Source organism: Ascaphus truei, chromosome 3, assembly GCF_040206685.1.
Source record: "Ascaphus truei isolate aAscTru1 chromosome 3, aAscTru1.hap1, whole genome shotgun sequence".
Classification (NCBI taxonomy): Eukaryota; Metazoa; Chordata; class Amphibia; order Anura; family Ascaphidae; genus Ascaphus; species Ascaphus truei.
The window spans coordinates 402,550,111-402,573,936 of record NC_134485.1 but is presented as its reverse complement, the minus strand read 5'-3'; the positions used below and the strand labels follow the sequence as shown (position 1 = coordinate 402,573,936).

The following is a 23,826-nucleotide window of genomic DNA, read 5'->3' as shown; positions in this document are numbered from 1 at the left end:
TGTGATGGCAGGAAATATAAGTAATCAGTATATTTCACAGTACTGTATTAAGTTTGAACATACAGTATATAACATATTAGGGCAATTCAATATGCCATTTATCACAAAGTGGCCCCTATTCCCAAAACTCAGTTTGTCACAAGACTAACCTATTTTACTTTATTATTATTACCATATTCACTAATAGTAATATACTTCAAAATATTGATTTCATCATCCAAGACTTCCTGAACAATACTGGATAAGCCTATGGTAAACGTTCTGAAGCTGTTATCGATAATCAAGAAGTGAATCTCAAAGACTTTATTGTTGGTCTATAAAACTCCTCAAAGTTCTCTCCAGGCGAGTCTCTCCTGCGGTCTATAATTTTTCTGTCACTACCAGCATTTGAGTTCTTATGGATGATTAAAATATAAATATACTTATGAGAGCCAGGTCATTATGTTGGCCTTCAACATGATTATTGGGACTAAAGTGATCCATAGTAAAGAAAGATTTGTGAAACCCTGACCTGATATTAGAAAAATGCCAAGACTGTTAAGGGATTCTCTCTTTCTCAATCTCTTGCCATTTCCCTCTCTTCCAGAAAACAAAGTTAGAATGCAGCCCTGAAGTCAGTGATAAGAACCCTTTCTCAGAACTGATCAGAGACTAGATAATAACAAATTAATTGAATAACTGATTTTGCAGAAAACAGTAATTAGAATGCTCCGTTACACATGCGCCAATAAAATATACCAGAGATACAAACCTGGCTATTACTTTGGGAAATCTGGAATGTATACAACAATATATTAAATCATCAATAACAGTGGGCATAAATCATTAAAAAAAACAGTGTCGAGAAACATCAAGCTGCGATTAACTTGAATACAAAAGAAAATGTGGATCGGGCGCTTCTAAAAAAATATATAATAGTGAATAGTGAACTGTGTCAAATCTAAACAAAAATGCGATACCTATAAATATATGTGAAATACAATACTTCAGTAAGTGAAAAAAAAACGTCACCTTCAACCAAGTGACAATGTGATATAAAGTGAAGTAATAGCTGCTCTACACCCTTGTATGGGATTGTTCGCTGTCCCAGTAGTAGTATTCTCGTCTTCCAGGTAAGGGAGGAGCGCTCGTTCGTGATTAGTATATAAGAAGAAAGAGAAGAAACCAATAATAGTATAGCAGTAGAAACAAAGTTCTATCTAATATATGCTGCAATGGTTTCACTCACAATAGACTTCTTTTATAGTATAGCGTGTCAGAGATCCTTCTCTCTCTGACGGGAGCCCTTTGAGTGGGGTCTTCGTTGGGGTGTAAGGTAAGTGTAATCCCACTTCTGTTCTATGTTGTATATCCTCATACAGTATGCCAATGGATGTGAAAAAGAGAGATACCGCAATAGTATAATACCGTAATAAAAGTGTATTGCACAGATAAGCAAATGAATTAATATACTCACATTTCAAAAGGAAGTGACGAATGCGGATGCATGTGGTGTACAGCAGATGGGAAGGCCAGAATACAACCCTCAACTGCCCTCTCCCATGATATTTTAATCTTTTGAAATGTGAGTATGTTAATTAATTTGCTTATCTGTGCAATACACTTTTATTACGGTATTATACTATTGCGGTATCTCTCTTTTTCACATCCATTGGCATACTGTATGAGGATTTACAACATAGAACAGAAGGGGGATTACACTTACTTTACACCCCAACGAAGACCCCACTCAAAGGGCTCCTGTCAGAGAGAGAAGGATCTCTGACACGCTATACTGTAAAAGAAGTCTATTGTGAGTGAAACCATTGCAGCATATATTAGATAGAACTTTATTTCTACTGCAATACTATTATTGGTTTCTTCTCTTTCTTCTTATATACCAATCACGAACGAGCGCTTCTCCCTTACCTGGAAGACAAGATTAACTTGAATGGCAGTTACAGCAAGATTGAGACCCCTCATCAAGACTTCATTTTCATTTAATCTAACCCTGCACTGTTATCATTACTCTGTGCCTAGGACATACTTGAAAACAAGAGGCAACTCTCAATGTATTACTTCCTGGTAAAACATTTTTATAAATAAATAAAATAAAAAAGACTTGATGAACCCTGGCCATTATCAGAGTTCAGTGAATACAGGCAATATTTTCTAGTCATATTCTCACCAATCCTCTGCCTTTATATATTCTCACAAAATAAGAAGCCAATCACTATATTGTAACGGAGTGTTCTGTATGTAAGTTTGACAGTTAGACAAACTATAGCATCAGAAATTGTTTATGAATTAAATATTTCACCAGAAAACAACACATAAATTAATCATACTGTACTGTATATTGTTTTCATATAAATCCATCTACAAAAAAAATACAATCGAATAATTTTACCTTAAAGTTTCACCAGACGATCCCCTTCTTTTCCACAAATTAACCAGACTACTTGAGCGACTGGCAGCTGAAGAAGACTTTCCATCTCCTACATGCATGCGGACCACAGTGGAGGTGGTGAACGCACTTCGAACATTCCTTTCCGGTTTTGCAAGGATTATGTAGACCTTTGGCGCAAACATGCAGCAAAGTGCTACTGTGGCACTCAAGCTCACTGAGAAGCACATGGTGATAATTTTGTAGTTGCTTCCAAAATATATTGGCACAAAGGCTAGCCAAATGATGCAGGTGGTGTACATTGTAAAGGCAATATACTTAGCTTCATTGAAATTAGCTGGTACATTTCTAGTCTTAAATGCGTAAAAAGTACAACTTAGAATCAGCAATCCATTGTATCCAAGTGGAGTGACAACACCCAAATTGTTGGTATTGCAAATAAGGTATACTTCACGAATACTTGGGTAATCAAACACAACGTCTGGTGGCTGCATTATAAAAAGGGCAACAATTATTCCTAACTGGATGCAAATTAATACGAAAGCAATAACCAATTGTGCACAGGCACTCATGAACCTAGGCTTCTTGGTACAGATCTTCTTCTTGCTTCCAGCCAGGATTCTTGCTATGCGATTCGTTTTAGTTACAAGTGCAGAGTAGCTCATAGCTGGGGAAAGGCCAATGCCAATTCTCTGCAGGTAGCAATAAATCTGTTGAGGTTTTGCAATAAGACAGAATGTACACAGGTAACCTAAACAGATTCCAGCTAGGATAATGTAACATAGTTCTCTACTAGATGATTTGACTACTGGAGTATCTCTGTACAAAATGAATACAGCTGTGACAAACATTGTAGCCATTAGACCCAGGCATGAGAAAACTACAGCTGCAATTGGCTCAGGATCCCTCCATCGGAGATATTCCACTGGGATGGGAACACACCCTATTAAAAGAAAAAGATATATCATTTGGTATAACTCTCAAAAGTTGGTTTAGTATCATTCCTCAGTGTGGTCATTTTGCATTAACATAATATAAACGGTGGTGTACAATAATGCACAAAAGCTAGTATTCATTTTAATATAATGTATCCTAATTACTGTATACCTAAGCCCATGCACAGCTATTTCTTATTGCAATAAACTCAATGCAAAATGTCATGCATCTTTAAACAGCAGAGAAGAGTTACAGGATTACATGTCTAAATAAATGAACTAAAGTCATTTGCTTCAGTTAAGGCATTTACTTTTAACAGCTCAGTTAAAATATATAACAAATATGCATTCACTCTTTTTCAATTATTTTCCAGTGTTTTTTTTTTTTTTTTTTAATCTTATTCATGTGTCATGTAGGGCCTTATTCTATATAGTCCAAAGCAGCCAGGTGGGCTATTTTTGGACAACAATCTCTATTGACTTCAGTGGGGATTTTGAACCCAAAACAGCCTTGAACAATATCGAATAAAGCCCTTAATCATTTTAAGAATACAGTTTTAAGTATTAATTTTAGAGCTGCTTGTGTGCATGTCATATACAGAAGACTGTGATATGCAAATACATGACATTACATCTGCGTTGCCCCAAAGGCGGACAGCCTGATGGAGATCCCCAATAACTTCTCCCCTCTGCACTGGACCAGCATGCTAAGGGTTAACAGTTGCTTGTACTTTGTGGAACGCCAACCCCACCCACTGGAATGTTAATGAGCCAAGAGGACACAAGTAACTTTTTGTTCACAGCTGCATTGAAACTCAACCATCGCAGTATACATCTGCATTGCCCCAAAGGCGGACAGTCTGATGGGGCTCCCCAAGATCTGCTCCCCTCTGCACAGGACCAGTGTGCTAAGGGTTAACATTTGCTTGTACTTTGTGGAACGTCAACCCCACCCCACCCACTGGAATGTTAATGAGCCAAGAGGACACACATAACTTTTTGTTCACAGCTGCATTAAAAATCAACCACCCCAGTGTACATCTGCGATGCCCCAAAGGCAGACAGCCTTTGGTGCAGCCAAAAGGTGTGAGCTATTTGCTGCCGTTCGGCTGCTGTTTGATGATGTTAAAGCTGTTCTATTTCAATCGGAAAATCACAAGCCCTTTATCCCCTGTACCCAGTTTTCCCACTCTATCTGTCCATGAAATGTCTGTGAATTTGACGGTTTAACACTGTTCTTTTAATGTAACCATGTATTTCTATAACTCTGTGCCCAGGACATACTTGAAAATGAGAGGTAACTCTCAATGTATTACTTCCGGGTAAAACATTTTTATAAATAAATAAATTAAAGGCAATATTATTAACTAAGTAGTGTTACTTTCCATGACACCTTGCAGCAGAGCTTAGTAAATAAGGCCCATGGAAGTGAATGCGTTGTAGGTGTCATCTGGCATGGAAGGTGTCTTATGAAGTACAGTAACACCACTTACTAAAATGAATAGCCAATTCAGTTGAATGGAACCATAAGATATCTTCCAGCATGTAAATTGTCCTATAGAGTAGCACTTATTCGTAAATATGTCCCTAAAAATATTACCCATAGATGTACATGATCATCACATATCTTATTGATTCTTTGAAAAATATATTGGAAGTTAAAAGTGTCCTCCTCACTGGGTGGAATCCTTGCCTGCGGATTAATCACGTAATCTGGTTATTAAGCATGACATGATAAAGTGGTGAATGATGTAGGGTTGGAGACCTTTGGCAGAAATGCAAAAATACTCATGTTTTATATGCCTGCTATAATTTGTACAATGGAGGGTTTTATCACCATTTTATTCACCATAAGAAAATTGTGTCTAGTTTTAAGCCACTGAGAATTTAAGAGGAAAACGCACTCTAGGGCAGGGGTGCGCAAAGTGTGGGGGGGGAGGCTGTTACAGAGCCCCCGCGCTTCTCCGAAGACATTTAAAATAAATGCCGGGGATAGCGCGAGGCCCCTGCAACTTTACTTACCTTGCCTTCCAGCGACGCATCTCCATGGCAACATGATGCCACATGATAGTGCGACGTCATTTGACGGTAATGAAGGGGTTAACCCCTCCCATTACCACCCGGTAGGCTTAAACATCCATCCTTGCGGCTACTAAACCCCTTCACCCAATCCCTGTACCCATAATAAACCAAAATACACACAACAGCCCTGTCATGGGAGACCAGGCAATTTACACCTTTTTAACCGGGATCATTCACTGAGCAAACCAAGGTAATGAAATAAATTGAAGTTTATTCGCTTACAAACAATGGAACCCAAAATACAGACAAAAATACACACTTACTGTGGGTCTGGGGTCGAAAAGTAGACTTTCCTCGGAGAAGGGAACTCTAAATAAGAGTTTTACCCTGACCGGGACTAAGCCCGGACTCTCCTGGTTCCCAAATCAGCATTATGTTCCACCCGCCATCGCTCCCTTCTCTTCTAAGAACTTGGACTTTCTTGACCGCGAGCTATCCCAAATCTCATGGAACTCATATCGGCATGAAATCCCAGCCGCAACCGCTACATTAGATTTTGAGAACATGGGCGCAAATAGCTGGGCTTAGAATCTGGCAGCCAGGCTTTTCTGGCTTGAAATTGAAGCCGGTTGCTCTGCTATTCGCGCAAGACCAACTTTGAAAAGGCTGTCCGCGCTCTTACTACTGGGAATCTCCAATCTGATTGGCTCATCCCAAGAAACTTAAAGTGGTATATATTTTCATTGGAAAGGTAGGGATGGGAAATCTAATTTTTGGAATACTTTGTTTGGCAAGGCTACGAATTAGTGCTGCAGGTATCAAGAAGCCTTTACAACTCGGTGTGGGATGTATGTACTACATGTTACTACACTAAGGGGCTGGTTCAAAATACTCAGAAGTGGTTCAGGTTAATGTCTGCTTTGCAATATATTAAATAATCCCCTATGCCTTCCCTTTATGCCTAACCCACAGTGTGTCAAACCATTTTTTGAATTGCCACAACAAGGACCCGACTGGTCTTTGCTGTCAAGCAATTGAAATCGCTGCTACCAATTGGAGGGGGGTGGTGATAAGGTCAACCAGATTAGCAGACGTGAAGCTTTCTGGATTTATGAGTTTAAAATCCTCTCTCAAAATGGATTAAATCTAGACTTTGATCTAGGGGTTTGTAAATTGTTATTATCATTTTTATGTTTAATTGTAGGAATGATTATAATTATGAGTTTGTTATTTTAATATAATTAATTATTTTATTATTTATAGATTATTATATTAGGATTATTATTATTATTATTGCATTAATATTTTGTTACTGCTATCTATGCAGTCTTTGATGTGAATTCATCTTCATTTTTAATATGTTTGTAGGTCTGTATGTGTGTATTTGGTAGTCTTAGTCTGTGTTGTATTGTCTAGAGCTGAAGTTTTAAACTTAATTGGTATTAAATATTTCTATCCAATCAGTGATAAGTAAAGTGTATATAATGGGACTTCACCTTCACTGAACTGCCCCCTGAGGAAGTGACGTCAGTCACGAAACGCGTAGGGTCAAAGGTCACGGTGCCTTGGAGTAACACTGGTTGTGAGAAGTGTCAGTCAAGTGAAGCAGGAAGCAGCATCATTGAAGCTGCAGTGCTGGCAAGCAGGAGAGTGTGGAGTTCCCTTACTCGGCGTCCATCTTGGAGAGTGTTTTGAAGCTAGAGGGAAAGATACTACACAGGGAGCCCCTGAGGACCCCCACTGCTGCAGGCGTCTGCCCCACTTGGTTACACATGCTTGTTATTCCAGTCCTGCTGTAAGTAGGGTTTTGAGTTTTAACCCCTTGATGACCCGCTGCAGCAGGCTCCGTTTGTTTTATTAAATAGTTATTTTTCTTACAGCTTGATTGTTTTATGTTTGTCTTCTGTTAAGTGTTTCATGTTGTTTGTCCCATTTTAACATTACGTATTACACTATTATTTTTCTTTGTTTCTGTCCCTATGTCACGGATCCCCGGATTGGAGATCTTACAGTGATTGGAGCATTTGGATTATTGTAAGGTCCGGGGGAACACCTCTCTCTAAAGGGGTTCCTCCCATGACTTTGCTTACCTTCGCTCCAGCACTGCCTCCTCGCCGCCGCGGGCGAGATCTTCTGGCTCCTCCGCTCCCCTCGCGCGCACGACTGAGGACTTTTACGTCCTCCCTCAGGGAGAGTTCCTGCCCCCAGCTGAGGCCGCGTGCGGCGCACACAAGCTGCATATCTAGCGCAGCTGTGGTAAGTTCTCCCTACCAATCCCCATCTTCCCTGGGGCCGCTCCCTTGTTACTCCCTCTCTCTCTATTGGTCTCTGCGCCTACTTATACCTTGCTCAGCCATTCATTCTTTGGCTGAGCATAGCTTTGTATGACCTGTGTTAACCACGGTCGTGCTTGCCTCAGTTCCTGTCTCTTTGTCTCCTTAGTGATCCCTTCCGTACCGAACCGGCCTGGCTGTGGATCCGCTCTGGTCTTCTACCCTCGGTTTGTATCCTGACATCCTGGACTCCCCGACCCCTTCACCTCGGTTTGCGGATTCCGACCTACCTCCTGGCTCTGGACCCCAGGCTTTCGGTACCACCTATCTTCTGGAACCTCCCTTCTCGTCTGGCGAGTATCTTACTTTATCTTATACTCCCAGATGGTTCCAGACGCCTATTTTCCACTTTCCAGGTGTGTCCCCGTAGCTGTGGGTGCAGTTTGTTACCCATCTCATCTCAGTTTTGGGGTCCCTCCTTGTCCGTGGTGAGCACAGCGTAACAATTATCTTCCCTTCCATCTGTTTGGACTCTATTAGGGACTTTGGATTCTTTTTGGGCGCTGGTCTGTATATGTTATTTGTGTTCTCTCTGGTGTTGTTCTGCTAGTGTTCCTGGCTGCCCTGTACACATTGTGTTATTATTGTTAGTATTTTATTTTATTGCACATAGCGCCTAAGCACTTTTCTTTGTGTTATCTGTGTTTTTTGGATTTTTTTGTGCTGTCTGCTTTACCATTGATGTTGTTTAGTATTGTTTAAACACTTCATTTATTATTTATTATCACTGATCAGGTGTAGTTTAAAATAATATTTTATTTTTATTAATACTTTAATTGCTATAAAGGCAATATGAGCAGCTTATTCCATTGTAGATTAAATAGGAAACAAATGATTGATGAAATATTTAGCAATCCTGACTCTGAATATAGAACAGAGCCAAAGAGAGCATATTTTCATCCTCTTTTAGAACAACTAGAAAGATTACTCACTATTGAAAATAGACATTTCTGGGAAATAACCGCTCTGAGCAAGTATCTAGAGAATGGTAGAGCACCACGTGGTCTTAGAGTTTTGAAAAAAACAACCATTGGTACAGGCGATGATACATTCCTAAAAGAATGGAACAACATTCTTGATACTTGCACAGACAATTTGATGAAGTTGCTAATTATACACCGGAAAAAACTATTATTACAAATTGGGTCACAAATTGATGATTTAGAAAATAAGCTTGACCCTTTCACTAATGATCAAGAATTACTTGAGTTAGAACCAAAAGTTAAAAAAAGGATAGATCAAGCAGAATCCGATTTAATTGCGAATAAACAAAAAAGTTTTTTCGTGATAAAATAGATTATGACACCAATTGTCAGAGGAATTGGAGCAAAAAGAACATACAAGATGACAATAAGTCAAAACCTGGGAATAACAAAACCCATAAAAAGGGGCACCCTCCTTCAAATCGATCTTGGGGGGTTGCCGCAAATAAAGTTCCTACTAATCAAATAGCTCCATTTGACATGAGTCAATCAGGTAGTTATCAACAACAAAAAAGTCATCAATATTTCCAACAGCAGAAAAAATCTAAAAGAACAGAACCGAATATTGAACACCTATCTTTGCCAGTTTTTACCAACAATCAATATCATATTTTGTCCGAAATTGAGTCTGAAAGTGCGATAGAAAGTGTAGGATATACTCCGTTACCCACTCCTAAATTTAAAACAGCGTTTTCTTTTTTAGAGTGGAGGAAGGAGAGAGAGCTTCTCTTCCCAGAGATAGAGATCAGGAATCCCCCTTTAGATTTGCAGCCCTTAAATTTAAAGAAAAGGAAAAATGACCTAGAGGGAAAAGAGGGGGTAGTAGAAGACGAAGAAATAATAATGGATTAGACCAACATTCTTATATCTTTAATATTAGTACACATAAGTTGACCAATGTTGAAAGGAAAGTCCTTGGTAAGGGCCTAACTTTTGCTCCTGTGTGTGGCCCCAACAGTTTTAATTTGTATATTGATGTCCACAGATTTGCGAGGAAACTGGCACTCAAGAAATACTTTGTGAGAGATGCCGTGACAACGCAGATCTGTGCACCAATTGATGGGGCCACACCGGGTGCTACACCTGTTGCTACAAAGCCCACGTTTTTAAAAAAACCATCAACCTTTTATCCAAAGTTTGCACAGGGACACTTAGTAAATACATTTGTTGAGATGGTCACAAAGGATCTAGAAGTGTCTAGTCAGACATTTAAAATCCGACATGACAATTTAAGCAAATTGGAAAAGGAAGCATTGGCCCTCCTAGAGGCAAATGAGAACATAGTTATTAAACCTGCTGACAAGGGAGGTATTGTCATCATGGATTGGGTCCTCTATATTAAAGAGTCACTACGAATCTTAGGTGATACTGATACCTACCTTCCTTTATCTCGTGATCCCTTGAGTCAGTTCAAGCAGGATATGTTGGCTCTTCTAAATAAAGGGCTCACTGAACTAGCCATTACTGCAGACGAATTTGACTTCTTGAGAATTGCATTTCCATGCACTCCACTTTTTTATTTTATCCCTAAAATTCATAAGCACCTCACCCACCCACCCACCGGGTAGACCAATTATTTCAGGGATTAAATCACTCACATCTAATTTATCACAATTTATTGATTTTCACCTTCAACCTTTTGTGTGCACAACTAAATCTTTTTTACGTGACACTATGCATGTTTTACAGATACTGTGAGGGGTGGAATGGCGACCATGGTTTGTGTGGGTGACAGCTGATGTCACTTCTTTGTACACCGTCATCCGACACGACCAGGGCTGCCAGGCCATCTCTCGGGTACTGGACACCAACACTGATATCACACCAGGTTTGAAATGTTTTCTGTTAGACAGTATATTACACATTCTTACTCACAATTATTTTTGTTTCAATTCACAATTTTATTTACAGACATGTGGGACTGCCATGAGTACGAAATTTGCGCCCAGTTACGCCAACCTCTTCATGAGTACATGGAAGGAAGATTACATTTGGAACAACTGCCCACTGGGTGCAAATTTGGTACAATGGCGTCGCTACATTGATGATGTGGTGTTTATTTGGTCTGGGGGTCTGCAATTGTTGGATGAGTTCATCAAATATTTAAATAATAATGACAGGAATTTAAAATTCATGTGTCATTTTGATGAGCAACAGATCGATTTTTTAGATCTGAATCTATACATTGTAGATAACAAAATTCAGACAAAGAAATTCTTTAAACCTGTCCAGGCCAATAACTATCTAATGGCGGATAGCCATCACAATCCCCAGTGGATCAGGAATATTCCTAAGGGACAGTTTGTTCGCCTGAAACGTAACTGCTCTGACTCCCGGACCTTTGTTAGTCAGGCAGAAGAATTGAAACAGAAATTCATCCAAAGGAAATATCCGATAGAGCAATTAAATCAAGTTATGGGCCAGGTGGATTCTATTGATAGATCCACATTACTGGAGTATCAGAAAAAATTCATATCCAAGGGGGATGACAATACTACATTTGTCACACAATATAATCAGATGGCACCATGTATTAGACATGTGTTTAAGAAATATTGGCCTATTCTTTTGAGAGATAAAACTCTGGCACAGGTATTGACCCCCACACGAGTATAATTTTCACTAAAGCCACCAACCTCAAATCTTTAGTAGCACCTAGTTGCCCACTGTCTAAAAAGAAGTCTCATTCGTCTCATGCAGTTAATGGCTTTTTCACATGTACAAGATGCACAGCACGTAAGTATGGTAAACCAGGTACTATGTTAAAGTCCAATGTCACTTTGAAATTTATCAAATAAAATCCTTTATTAATTGCCATACATCTTATGTAATCTATTTGCTGAACTGTCCCTGTGGCTTACAGTATGTGGGACGCACAGGTAGGTCCTTCCAAAGAAGGATATATGAGCATGTGTACAATATTAAAAAGGGTCTAATAGCCCACAGTGTGTCAAACCATTTTTTGAATTGCAACAACAAGGACCCGACTAGTCTTTGCTAGTCTTTTACCAGATTAGCAGACGTGAAGCTTTCTGGATTTATGATCTTAAAACCCTCTCTCCAAATGTATTAAATCTAGACTTTGATCTAGGGGTCTTTATTATCAAAAAATAAAGGGTCTCTTAATATAGTGTATAGTGTTGCACTTTTTAAGTACATTATATTCCCCTGGTTTCCTTTTTTCTGTATGATTGTTATTATAATTTTTATGTTTAATTGTAGGAATGATTATAATTATGAGTTTGTTATTTTAATATAATTAATTATTTTATTATTTATAGATTATTATATTAGGATTATTATTATTATTATTATTATTGCATTAATATTTTGTTACTGCTATCTATGCAATCTTTGATGTGAATTTATCTTCATTTTTAATATGTTTGTAGGTCTGTATGTGTGTATTTGGTAGTCTTAGTCTGTGTTGTATTGTCTAGAGCTGAAGTTTTAAACTTAATTGGTATTAGATATTTCTATCCAATCAGTGATAAGTAAAGTGTATATAATGGGACTTCACCTTCACTGAACCGCCCCCTGAGGAAGTGACGTCAGTCACGAAACGCGTAGGGTCAAAGGTCACGGTGCCTTGGAGTAACACTGGTTGTGAGAAGTGTCAGTCAAGTGAAGCAGGAAGCAGCATCATTGAAGCTGCAGTGCTGGCAAGCAGGAGAGTGTGGAGTTCCCTTACTCGGCGTCCATCTTGGAGAGTGTTTTGAAGCTAGAGGGAAAGATACTACACAGGGAGCCCCTGAGGACCTCCACTGCTGCAGGCGTCTGCCCCACTTGGTTACACATGCTTGTTATTCCAGTCCTGCTGTAAGTAGGGTTTTGGGTTTTAACCCCTTGATGACCCGCTGCAGCAGGCTCCGTTTGTTTTATTAAATAGTTATTATTCTTTCAGCTTTATTGTTTTATGTTTGTCTTCTGTTAAGTGTTTCATATTGTTTGTCCCATTTTAACATTATGTATTACACTATTATTTTTCTTTGTTTCTGTCCCTAAGTCACGGACCCCCGGATTGGAGATCTTACAGTGATTGGAGCATTTGGGTTATCTTCCCTTCCTTCTGTTTGGACTCTATTAGGGACTTTGGGTTCTTTTTGGGCACTGGTCTGTATATGTTCTTCCCTTTATGTGCTGTAGTACATAAATAGTTAATCCTCCAGAGAGTGCATATCTGTTATGCTGTGCTACTATGAGTCCATGGTTTCCTAGCAACAGTAGTATTCTTACTATGGTCAGTAAATGCATTATATTCCAGCAATCCACAGTTTTGAAAGATCACAAATGCTATCACTAGACCTCCACACATTACACCTTTTCTTATAGTTCTAGGCAGATAGTACAGACACTTGTGAGACAGAATTGTTTACATTTGGGGATTTGACAGTAAGTTTGGAGTCTGGACTGACAAGTAAATCTAGATATCACCTTAACCCAGAAGGAGTTTTTAATCACAAGGAATGCTAAGATGAGAAATGTGTGCACCTACTCTTATATGTAATGTTTAAGACATACTGTATATGACATTATTAAGTAACCTTTATTTATTTATTTTTTCAAAAGAACCATTCCCTTCTTCAAATAGAATTGATTTGGAATAATTTAATTTTCAGTAGGTCATAGATTTCGAGAGCAGAACATAGTCTTACAGTACCAGTCAATTTCACAGAACACAGCACACTTGCACAAAAACAGAACTGATTGTATGATGTAGTCTGGCCTCACAATAGCAGTGACATTTAGCCATGTATTCATCGCTAGTTCCAACCAATTTCACAATCTTCAGTGTCTATTACTCTTTTTACGTTTCCTTTAAAAAAAATGTCAGTAAGGAGCAGAAATCAAGATCTATATTTTCTCCTTTGTTGAGTATATTTTATTACAACACTTCAAAACTACATTTGATTTATTTCTCTACTGACGTCTGGATATTGATTAAATATTTATATCACCCCTATGGTATTGTTTTGAACTTTTATTTGCAGGTTTCCTATAAAAGCAAATTAAAAGAATGGAAGTGTGTTAAATTACATGTATTAGAAGGAAACATACTGGCATTTTTGAGATGTAGATCATATTTCTATATTATGTAGGCAGTATGCTGCCCATAATTTTTCTCAATTAACTCATAACCTGTCAAATATTGTATTCAATTGAATAAAAGAAATGCAGACTGTTGAATTTTTTCATGTGAAATTAAATTCATCAATATTTAGTTGTTTGCAAAGAACAGAAGGAAAATAGCTCATGAGTGGCTCAGTGGTAAGAACATTATTTTTGAATTGATCGATCCCATTTTCAATCCCAGTGTCACCTCACCTTGAGACCTTGGGTAAATCCACTAATCTCCCTGGCCTCAGGGCAGGGACTAATTTTCCCTACAAAAGGCTACAGTAGGTATAGTGTTATGTGCATTGTCAGGGCATAAAGAAAAAATATAAATATTATTAAATGTGGGTAGCTTACTTCATGGGTTATGGATGTCCTCCTTGTAAAACGTGAGAGGAATAAGTATTGTATTTATTTTGAACCAATTAGCTGAAGAAATGTATGCCTTAGTTTTCATAAACCTTATTTCAGATTTGAGACACGTTCATAGTTCGTCTGTTTTTGGTTCTCTTAGGGTTGGTTTGACTTGTGTCTTAGGCAGACTAGGTTCACACAACCTGATGCCTGGATTTTTTGTTTCACCAAAAACACTTTAATCCATTATAACATGTATGTTCCATAAGTACCTATTTCTCTCCACATAGTGTATCTGCTATGTAAGTCCTGTTAAGTTCCAGGCATTAGCAGGTTAATTTATGGGCCAGTGACCCCCCCTTCTGCTTCCCTTGAAAGTGAAGGGAGGTAGGTGGTGACTCATGGCCTGTGTACAGCCCCCTTGTAGGTGAGTACAGTCCATGAGCCTGTCCCTTCCAGAATTTTCTAGGGAAGTAGCTAAAGGTTAGCAGTTTTGGGCTGCTGCACCTCCAGGAGTGAGGACAGAGCTGTCAGACTTCCCCATTGTGGGGCAAGCATGCTCACTCTAGGCCGGCTGGCCTAGAGACCTCCAGGATCAGAGCCCTACTGACGGGTATGCACCTTCCAGAATTCCTGGGGCTAGTGGAGAAGATGATGTGCTGCAAGGAAGAGCTGCTGCAGCATGCCTTACAATAAAATCAGTTCAAAATACCTCTGCCTCTGGTGTCAGTTCCTAGGCAGGAGGTTTATGATCGTGCAGTGATGGGGGCTGGCACCTAGACCCCGTGGGTTCCATCACAGCTGGAGAAGCTGACACCAACCCCGAAGAACCGAGAGACCTGTCCGAGCCAGTCCTGTTCCTGTCTCCGTATCATCTGGCAGTCCACTCAGTACTCCTGCAAGCCTACAGGTAGAGCACCACACACACCTGGTAATATGCCTATTCCCCAGCCTGGGTCCCTAAGTGAGGTTGGGGGGCATGGGGAAACCGTGTTACACCATTTTGCATTTCCACTAAACTTTACATGCCATAAAAGGAGGAAATATACTGAAAGGAGCTGATTGTAAGGATTGTGATGGCTGGAGAAGGCAGAATGGGAAAGAGCCAAGAGCATGGCTGTGGTGACTGGCTTAGCATCACAGAGGTTTTGCAGGGCAGGGTTGACAAACAAATGCAGTACAATGGACAAGCAAAGATCACGATGGCTGAGGTCATGTCAGGTAGCAGGCAGTTAAACAGTTAACTGTCAGGCAGCATAACAGTTAAAAAGCTTAGGGTAGGTGGAAGACAACAATGTAGTTAGATAGCCCGGGGTCAGAAGTTCACGTGCGTAGTTGGGCAGGCAGAGATCCTGCAACAAAACAGACAGGCAAATAGACAGACCGACAGAACAAATGATAGACCGGCAGACACTCTGGTAGGGTAGCCAGGTGGCTGCTCCAAAAATACTTGACACAATGGTGAATGGTGCATCGTGCTTGAGACATACATACACACACCCCTCTCAACTCCATGCTGTTTTTTTCTCTCCTTGGCCCCACCCTCAGCTTCCTGACACCTCCTGATTGGCTGCATTACCCAGCAGCAGCCAATCAGGGTGGAGGAAGCTGCCCAGCCCCCTAGCAACAGCCCTGCTCTCTCTCTGCTCGGGGAAATCCCTCTGCACCCCAAGCTGGTCAGGTCACTATGTCCAGAAATGTAATACTGGACACCTACATGTCCTGTATTACCTTTAATTTTTGACAGGACAGAGTGTCCAAACACAAGACAGTTCAGTTCAATACAGGACACCTAGCAACCCTACACTCTGCTAGCAAGACTTAATGCAAAAGCAGAAACACATTGATCTGGCAACAAGGAAGTGAAAGTGGTCTTCTTATAAAGGAAGCCAGAGGAAGTGTTGAAGAGAAAAAAGACTGGGATTAGGGAGTGATCGACTAAATCATACAAATTGTAATTTGGAAAAATAATAACTTCCAATCGATAATTATCTATAAATAGGTGCAACTGTGAATTGGAGTGAATCGAGAAAAGTAAGGGGTGCAATGTGTTTGCAACCCAAAAGAGAATTCACTTATATGCACACTACCCAGGTGTAAAATATAACTTTTAATACTTAATACTTAAAACATATATTACCGAAAAGGATGGTATACTATAATTGTCCCTGACGAAGCTCCATAGTAGGAGGGAAACGAGCGTTGGACGCGTGATCATGTCATCAGTCCCCTTTATGGGGCTGTTTTAACATAGTGTTTTTTCAGCAGCTCACTAGCGCAGCCATATATATAAAAATAGTGTAGCAGCTAGGTTATGGCTTCACTCTGTTAGTGTTGCCAATTGAACACATATGCATGTAGTGATTAACCTTTGCTGCTGCTGCTTGTGGCAATACATTTAGTGTGCTAGTGTGTGATACTGTGGAGCCTCTGGGCTCACCTTTGCTGGTTGCACCCTATTCAGCCTCTAAGATCCCAGCATCAATTACTGACTGGATTATTTAGATTTATGAGAGCTGCATTTGGGTGCTTGTCTGTTAACAACCATTTAATCTATTTTTAATGTTTAGTATACCATCCTTTTCGGTAATATATGTTTTAAGTATTAAGTATTAAAAGTTATATTTTACACCTGGGTAGTTTGCATATAAGTGAATTCACTTTTGTGTTGCAAACACATTGCACCCCTTACTTTTCTCGAAGTGTTGAAGAGGCTGATTTGCAACAGGTGTTAGCATCTAGTAACAGAGCTCTAAAAGTATGCTGCAGAAGTAGAGCTATCACTTGTGTCACTTTACGTAGTATGTTTGTGTAGCATAGAGCCCCAGGCTACTTATTTATTTGGCCCCAAAACTGTAAGTCCTGGTAAGGAGCTGGCAGTGTTGGGGTTATGTTCCTCATAACATGAGTCATCCTGTGTGTACACCAGGAGGTTGATAATTTGTTGCGGTCTACAGGTGCTGCCTGGGACCTTTGAAGCATATGACCAGTGGGGTGGGTTCCCTGGAGGAGTACTGCCCTCTTATCGGGTCTAAGGAGTGGAATCCTCCCCTGGGGTATATAACATAGCAGCCTTCTAAATTTAGCCTGTTCTGTGTGGAGTTCCAGACAACCTCTCCTTAGGGAGGTGGTTGAATACCCCTTAATCCATCAGGAGGTAAGGGAGCTGAGGATAGGTTCTTGGGGCCTCAAGCTCCTTGGGCCGATTCCAGGGATGAGTCCTGTGAGCTATGCGCTGATCCAGACAGATAAATGCAAGCTGAGAGGGATAGGAGCAAGTACTGCCTATGATTGTACCTCAGTTGCATGGGAGATGAGATGACTATCTGCTGCAATAAAGAACCAGTTATACCATCGCTCCTGTGTGTTCTATGGGGGAAGAATTGCCTTTGGGGGTTACTCGTGTCTCTAATAGGGTCCCTGCAGGATAGAGGCACTGCACCACAGAGAGGAATGCTGAGAACCTGTCCTGTTGCTACTCCCAAACACCACAAGCGAAGAAACACTTCTGTATGCCTACAGCTTAGCACCACATAACACCAGGTAGCTGCCTGATCTCCCTTAGGGAGAGGGTGGGGGGGGGGGAAGGGTGCTACATTTGTATGCATTCATTTACAGTATTTCTATTATGTCACAGACCATATACACCATATACACAATGTTTTATATACATTATACTCTATAACAGGGAAATAGAATATTGAATAAAATAAAGCATTGTGGGGAAGAAGTATTTCCCTCAAAAAGATTACTATGTAAGTAGTGTAACGCTTATCAACAACTAGACTTTACCACATTTTTTTTCAAGAATAAACGATTTGAAAAATACTGTAAGTTAAATCTGCAGCTCTTGTTCTTGCAGACATACAATTAACATAAACATGTGGTGGGTAATAATCGAGACACCCACCATTAAATTTAGATTCATATATGCAATTGTCTATTTACAAATATGGGTTATATTTTATTCTTTATCAATTGTCTACTATAATTCTGTCTACTGCCTCTACAATAGGTGTAGTGAACATAATACTGTATTATATAATTTTTTTTATATATTAACACCGATTGAAAAAATGGGTTTGAAATGCCATTTAATGTTTGGTTATCATCAGTTGCAAAGTAATAATAAAACACATCATTTAGGGTTGTGAATGTCTGCTGTTTTAATTCAATTAACAATGGAAAATAGCAAGCAAATGAAGTGAAAATCATGAAAGGGAAAACTTTCTATATATACTGGTGCAAACCTTAAACCGAACAATGCTAGAGATGGGTGAATGTTTTTGGCGAATTTGGATCTGCAACAGATCGTCTGGTTCCTTTGATCTGCTGATTTCAGCAGATCTAAATCTCAAAAAGGGCGATTCGCGTTTTGCGAATTTTAAATTCTTTTTTGCCAATATATGCATCAGATTCCGCAATCCATTGACGGATCTGTAGAATCCAATCTGCAGATTCAGCAATCCATTGAAGGATTTTTGAGAATCTTCCAACAAGTTGCTGAATCTGCGGATTGGATTCTACAAATCCCTCAACGGATTGTATCCAATGGCGGTTTTACATGAATTAGTGCAAATTAAAACTGACCAAATCCGATTGCGGATTTTACACTATGAAATGGATTTTGGGGGGAAAATGCGAGAAAATCCTGGAAAATAATTTGGGTGGTTCCGCCCATCTCTACACAGCGGGTTATTTATTAAAGTCTTTCGGCTGTATAAGTTGGGATAAAACAATTGGAAAAGAATTGCACCAGATTAATCACAGAAAAAAAATCAATTTTGTTGCAACATGATTAATTTTCTTGTGCTACTGTATGTTTGCACTGATTTCCAATGGCTTTTACAGCCAGGAGACTTACTGTAAGTAAATAGACCAAACAGCAGTTTAAATTTCTACATACTATTCATCTACAGTATGACTAAAAAAATTTGAAAGTATATTAACATACAGGTATGTAAATAATATTACATTCTGTTCTCTGTTTATCAGTACTAAAGGTAAAGATACATGTCTCCAAAATTCAGGAAGCGTCTTGTTAGACTTTGGGACATGATGTCATCACATATACTGTATGTGTACCAACTTGGAGGAGAGTTTTGCCTTTCTCCTCCTAAATTTTGAATTAGACGAAGAACAAGTTATTTCTGAGTAAGCAATGACTAAGGTTTGCTTTTCAGTGACACGACGATTACATGTGCCAGTAATTTATATTGTATTGTTGCGTGTAGACCAACCTGGTTATAGTACATTAGATACAACCACTGAACAATTGTAGATTTAACAAGTTATTTAATAGCTATTGAAAACATAATAGCGGAACAAGACCTAGCTCTATATGGTTCATTTAATTAGCCATGAGATGCAGTATAAATGTGCATCCTCATTAGTTGGAAAAACATAATAGTGTGTATTGCTTTTTGTTCAGAAATATGAGTCACTCTGCCTTGCCTTGCAGTACATACAATAAGTGATGCAGGATTGCATGGGGCCCAACAAGGGAAGGTCAGAGATGTAACAGCTAATTTCTAATTACATCAAAACATAAACATAAAGGGGCATGTGTCAAGTGTTGCATTGATCAAAAACAGGTGCAAATTGCATAATGTTTCATTATGATGAGAGGTAGAGCAATTAGATTCCTGAAGAAGTCGTACCGACAAAACGGGTTGAATCAGAGTGCTTGCGTGATGCAAAGTCCTGGCAGACGGGGATTCCTCCACACAGCCCTTCCGCCCTCAACTTCACCCAACCGGAAGTGACGTAGATGAGAGCCGAGACGCGGAAGTGAGCTCCATAGCGTGTGTACCGGTCAAACACACACAGAGAGGAGTCAAGATTTCGTACCATGACTTGATGTAATGTACAGAATGTGAGTGTACATCTATATGTTATTTTAATGTCCAAATCTTTGAATATATTATTGAGATATACTGCGCAATTAGTATTTCGTTATTCTCCTGGGTATACATAAAACGGATGGGAAGGATTCACTAACAAAGGGGTTTCATATGCGGAGTTCCTGACCTATTGCTCCATTCAGAGAGAGAAAAGTGTCTTTGTACTGCTCTATTGAAAAGGAGAAAAGTGTGAGTGAAATTGTTCATCACTTAACAATACTACTCTGGTTGAAATCGTACCACACTATGTTGTTTTTATTGTCTCTTCTATGATTCCGATGTGAACACTGGCGCTCCCCTGACTTCTTGAAGAACATTTGGATCCAGCAGACTATAGAACAGTCATTGAAGGGTTTATTGAGCCGCTTTTCAATTAGCAATATTCACTGGGTGGTGTAGTTGATCTTTTTATAGGTTCATATGTCACTATTTATTTTCACTAATTGATCACAAGTTCACTTTATTATTCAAGTCACTTATTATATTATATTGTTTATGTAAACTTTCTTTATACGCATGGACTTAATGTACTAAGTAAGCGCCGAAATAAACATATTTTTTTCTGGTTCAATTACAGTACTTACACACACTTTTTTTTACCAACACACACTTACTTACCCTCACACTCCCTTATTTACCCACACTGTCTTACCTTATCATTAGCACCGCACACTGCAGCCAGGGAGAGGAGAAGTTGTGTGAGCCACTCAGCACCACCTACCGGCCGGAGGAGACATTGAGCTGCCGTTGCTCCTCTCTCTGCTCATAACCGGAACATAGACATTGGGCCACATGAACTAAAAAAAGGGGGGGGGAGGGAGTGGGGGTAAGAATGAGAGTCTAGAGATGGGAAGGGAGAGAAAAAGATGGTAGTGAGAAAGAAAGCCGGGTGAGAAATAAAGAGGGGGGGCGGGAGGAGATTATGATAGGGAGAGGATTGAGTGTGGGAGAAAGACGGGGGGAGTCTAATCTTAGGCTTTCACTGACCCTGATAATTGCCATGGTACTGAATGAAACATTTCCAAATAATATTTTTGTGAGCACGGGATGTCTATCTACATTTCTGGGCATATATATATTACGAGGAGCAGTTTGCTGTGTAAGAAATAGAACATACATTTTTGCCAATTGTAGAAATTGGAAATCTTGTTTCTTTAATTTGGTGCATGTCTCTTTGGGGCAGAGTTTTACCCCATGTTGGAGCTGAGCCAGTTTTAGGTGTAAATGTTGATACATCTCATTATAACATTGCACTGAATATTTTATCCCCTAACTCCTCTGAACACTGGCACTCCCCTTACCTCTTGAAGAACATTAAGTACTGTAATTGTCTGGTGTGGGGGTTCATGTAACTAAATATGTGTGTGTGTGTGAGTAAGTAAGTGTGTGTGTGTGTGTGTGTGTGTGTGTGTGTGTGTGTGTGTGTGTGTGTGTGTGTGTGTGTGTGTGTGTGTGTGTGTGTGTGTGTGTGTAGTGTGTGTGTATATGGGTAAGTAACTGTGTGTGTGTGTGGCTGGATAAATGTGTTTGACTGGGTAAGTGTGTATGTTTGGGTAAGTGTGGGTGTGGGTAAGTAACTATGTGTGGGTTGGTAAGTGTGTGAGGAGAGAAGCGCTATATAAAGTTATTATTATTAATGACACATTTTCCTAACTTTGCTTTTTGGTTAAATGTATAGGAAATGGGGCCAAAGACCACTTAGGTATAAGCCCTTAACCTTATCCCGTGGTGGAAGCATAATTGGGGCATAATGGTTTTGAGGATGTGAGTGCTCATTTATAGTGTCCTGCAAGTTGGTGAGTGGAAAAACTGGACAGCCAGTTATTAAGCCCTTTCTCACACATACACAAACGTACACTTGTATGCAATATTTTCATTGCTACAACATTTAAAAAACACATTTCCTATTAGAGCATAAATCATATACCTTTTCCAGTATGTTATTGACAATATATAAGCTGCTTATTAAACTACAATATACTGTATACAGTAGCATTGGTGTTGTTTATGTAATTGTTCCATTAATAAATTATACTATAGCCTTATTTATTCAATTGTATAATAATGTGGCATTCTTTATTTCTACTGAACATCTGTAAAAATCACTCTTCATAACCCTGTAGATAGCCCTACATCAAGTGTAATTGCACAAAACATGTATGCTTTTTGTTTTATTGAATAAACCTCATTCACTAGTGTTCAAAAGAACAGCTTACTGCTGTCCTGCTTAGGGCCTTCAGCATCTGTCACTGCTGGTTTAATCTACATTAAATAGAACAAGGCAGACCTGTTTTATATGTATTTTACCCTGTAGTAGGATATGACACTCCAATAGAATCTAAAGACTATCTCAAGGTGACCAACATCTTTATTAACACTTTTATTGATAGGCATAAGTATTTCTGTGCAATAAATCGACAAATACAGCTGCATTTGTGCACACCGACAATTAATACAGATAATACAAACAAATGCAACAAAAATTTTAAAAAAATAGACAGATTTCAGCACAATTTGCAATTTGTCAGGACATCTTTGGATATCTAAGTAAGGATTGCTTTGCTAGTTACCCAAACAATGTATTTACAATATAATAATATCATGTAAAATAAAATGTGAACCATTACAGTTACTGTATACGTATATATATATATATATATATATATATAATATATATATATATATATATATATATATATATATATATATATATATATATATAATATTTATATATATATATATATATACATATATATATATACTGTGTATATATATATGCCGGTAGTCCTGTGAGTGTCCGGGGGTCCTCAGCTGGTCCACACAGGTGTCTGGGGGCCCTTGGGTGGTCCTTGTGGGTGTCTGGGGGTCCTCGGGTTGTCCCTACAGGTATCTGGGGGCCCTCGAGTGGTCCCCACGGGTGTCTAGGAGCCTTCGGGTGGTCCACATGGGTAGTCCCAGCGGTTAGTCCCTGCGGATGTCCGGGAGTCCTCAGGTGGTCCCCGCGTGTGTCCAGGAGTCCTCAGGTGGTCCCCGTGGGAGTCTGGGGGCCCTCGGATGGTCCCCGCGGGTTCCTGCTGGCCTGCCGTACCAATCCGTGGCAAAAAAAAATGTGCAATACATTGAAATAAATACATCCCCCACCCCCCCTCCCAAACACATACAGTATAGTAATGGGCAAAATGACTAAAAAATAAAAAAAAAAAACATTAGCCAGCCAGCATAAATAAAGTAAATAAACCTTTCTACTTACCCTTGCCATCATGAAGGGCATCCTCATCACCGCTATAGTTATTAAGGGGTTAACCCAACCATCCCGGTGGACCGCTATACCCACCCTCTACCCATTGATTGGCATAGTGGTACAGCATACCAATATAATATGGGCATGATAAGCCACTATATCAGTCAATGGTCACCCTAATAAAAAAGCATGAAGGCCAAAAATACACAATAATAAAAGATATACACAAGCACCTAAACACCCCAATTCAAAAAATAAAAGCACTAGCCAACCAATCAATTCAATCAATAAAAGCACTAACCAACAAAACAATTAATTAATTTTAAACACTAGCCAACAAAACAATTAATGAATTTAAACCAGTAGCCAACACAACAAATAATTAATTTAAACCGCTAACCAATCCTAAAATGTACTAAAAACAAGCCATCCAAATTCCAAACAATTGAATCCAAACAATAAAAACATATAGAAAAAATTACAATCAATTCAAAACCAGCATTTGCCAAAAAATGCATTGGCTGTCACTGCTTCCCGGGGTACAGGCCCGTTAT

General features: G+C 39.3%; 1 protein-coding gene across 6 annotated transcripts in view; it reads right to left on the bottom strand.

Annotated features, from left to right (window-relative positions):
• The window catches only part of GRM5 (glutamate metabotropic receptor 5), a 494,822-nt gene that overhangs the window by 15,301 nt on the left and 455,695 nt on the right, over nucleotides 1-23,826 (bottom strand). For all 6 annotated transcript variants that reach the window (XM_075592557.1, XM_075592555.1, XM_075592556.1 and 3 more), the window contains exon 8: nucleotides 2,390-3,329. In XM_075592557.1, the coding sequence (XP_075448672.1) occupies nucleotides 2,390-3,329 (940 nt within the window). The remainder of the gene's footprint in view (nucleotides 1-2,389; nucleotides 3,330-23,826) is intronic.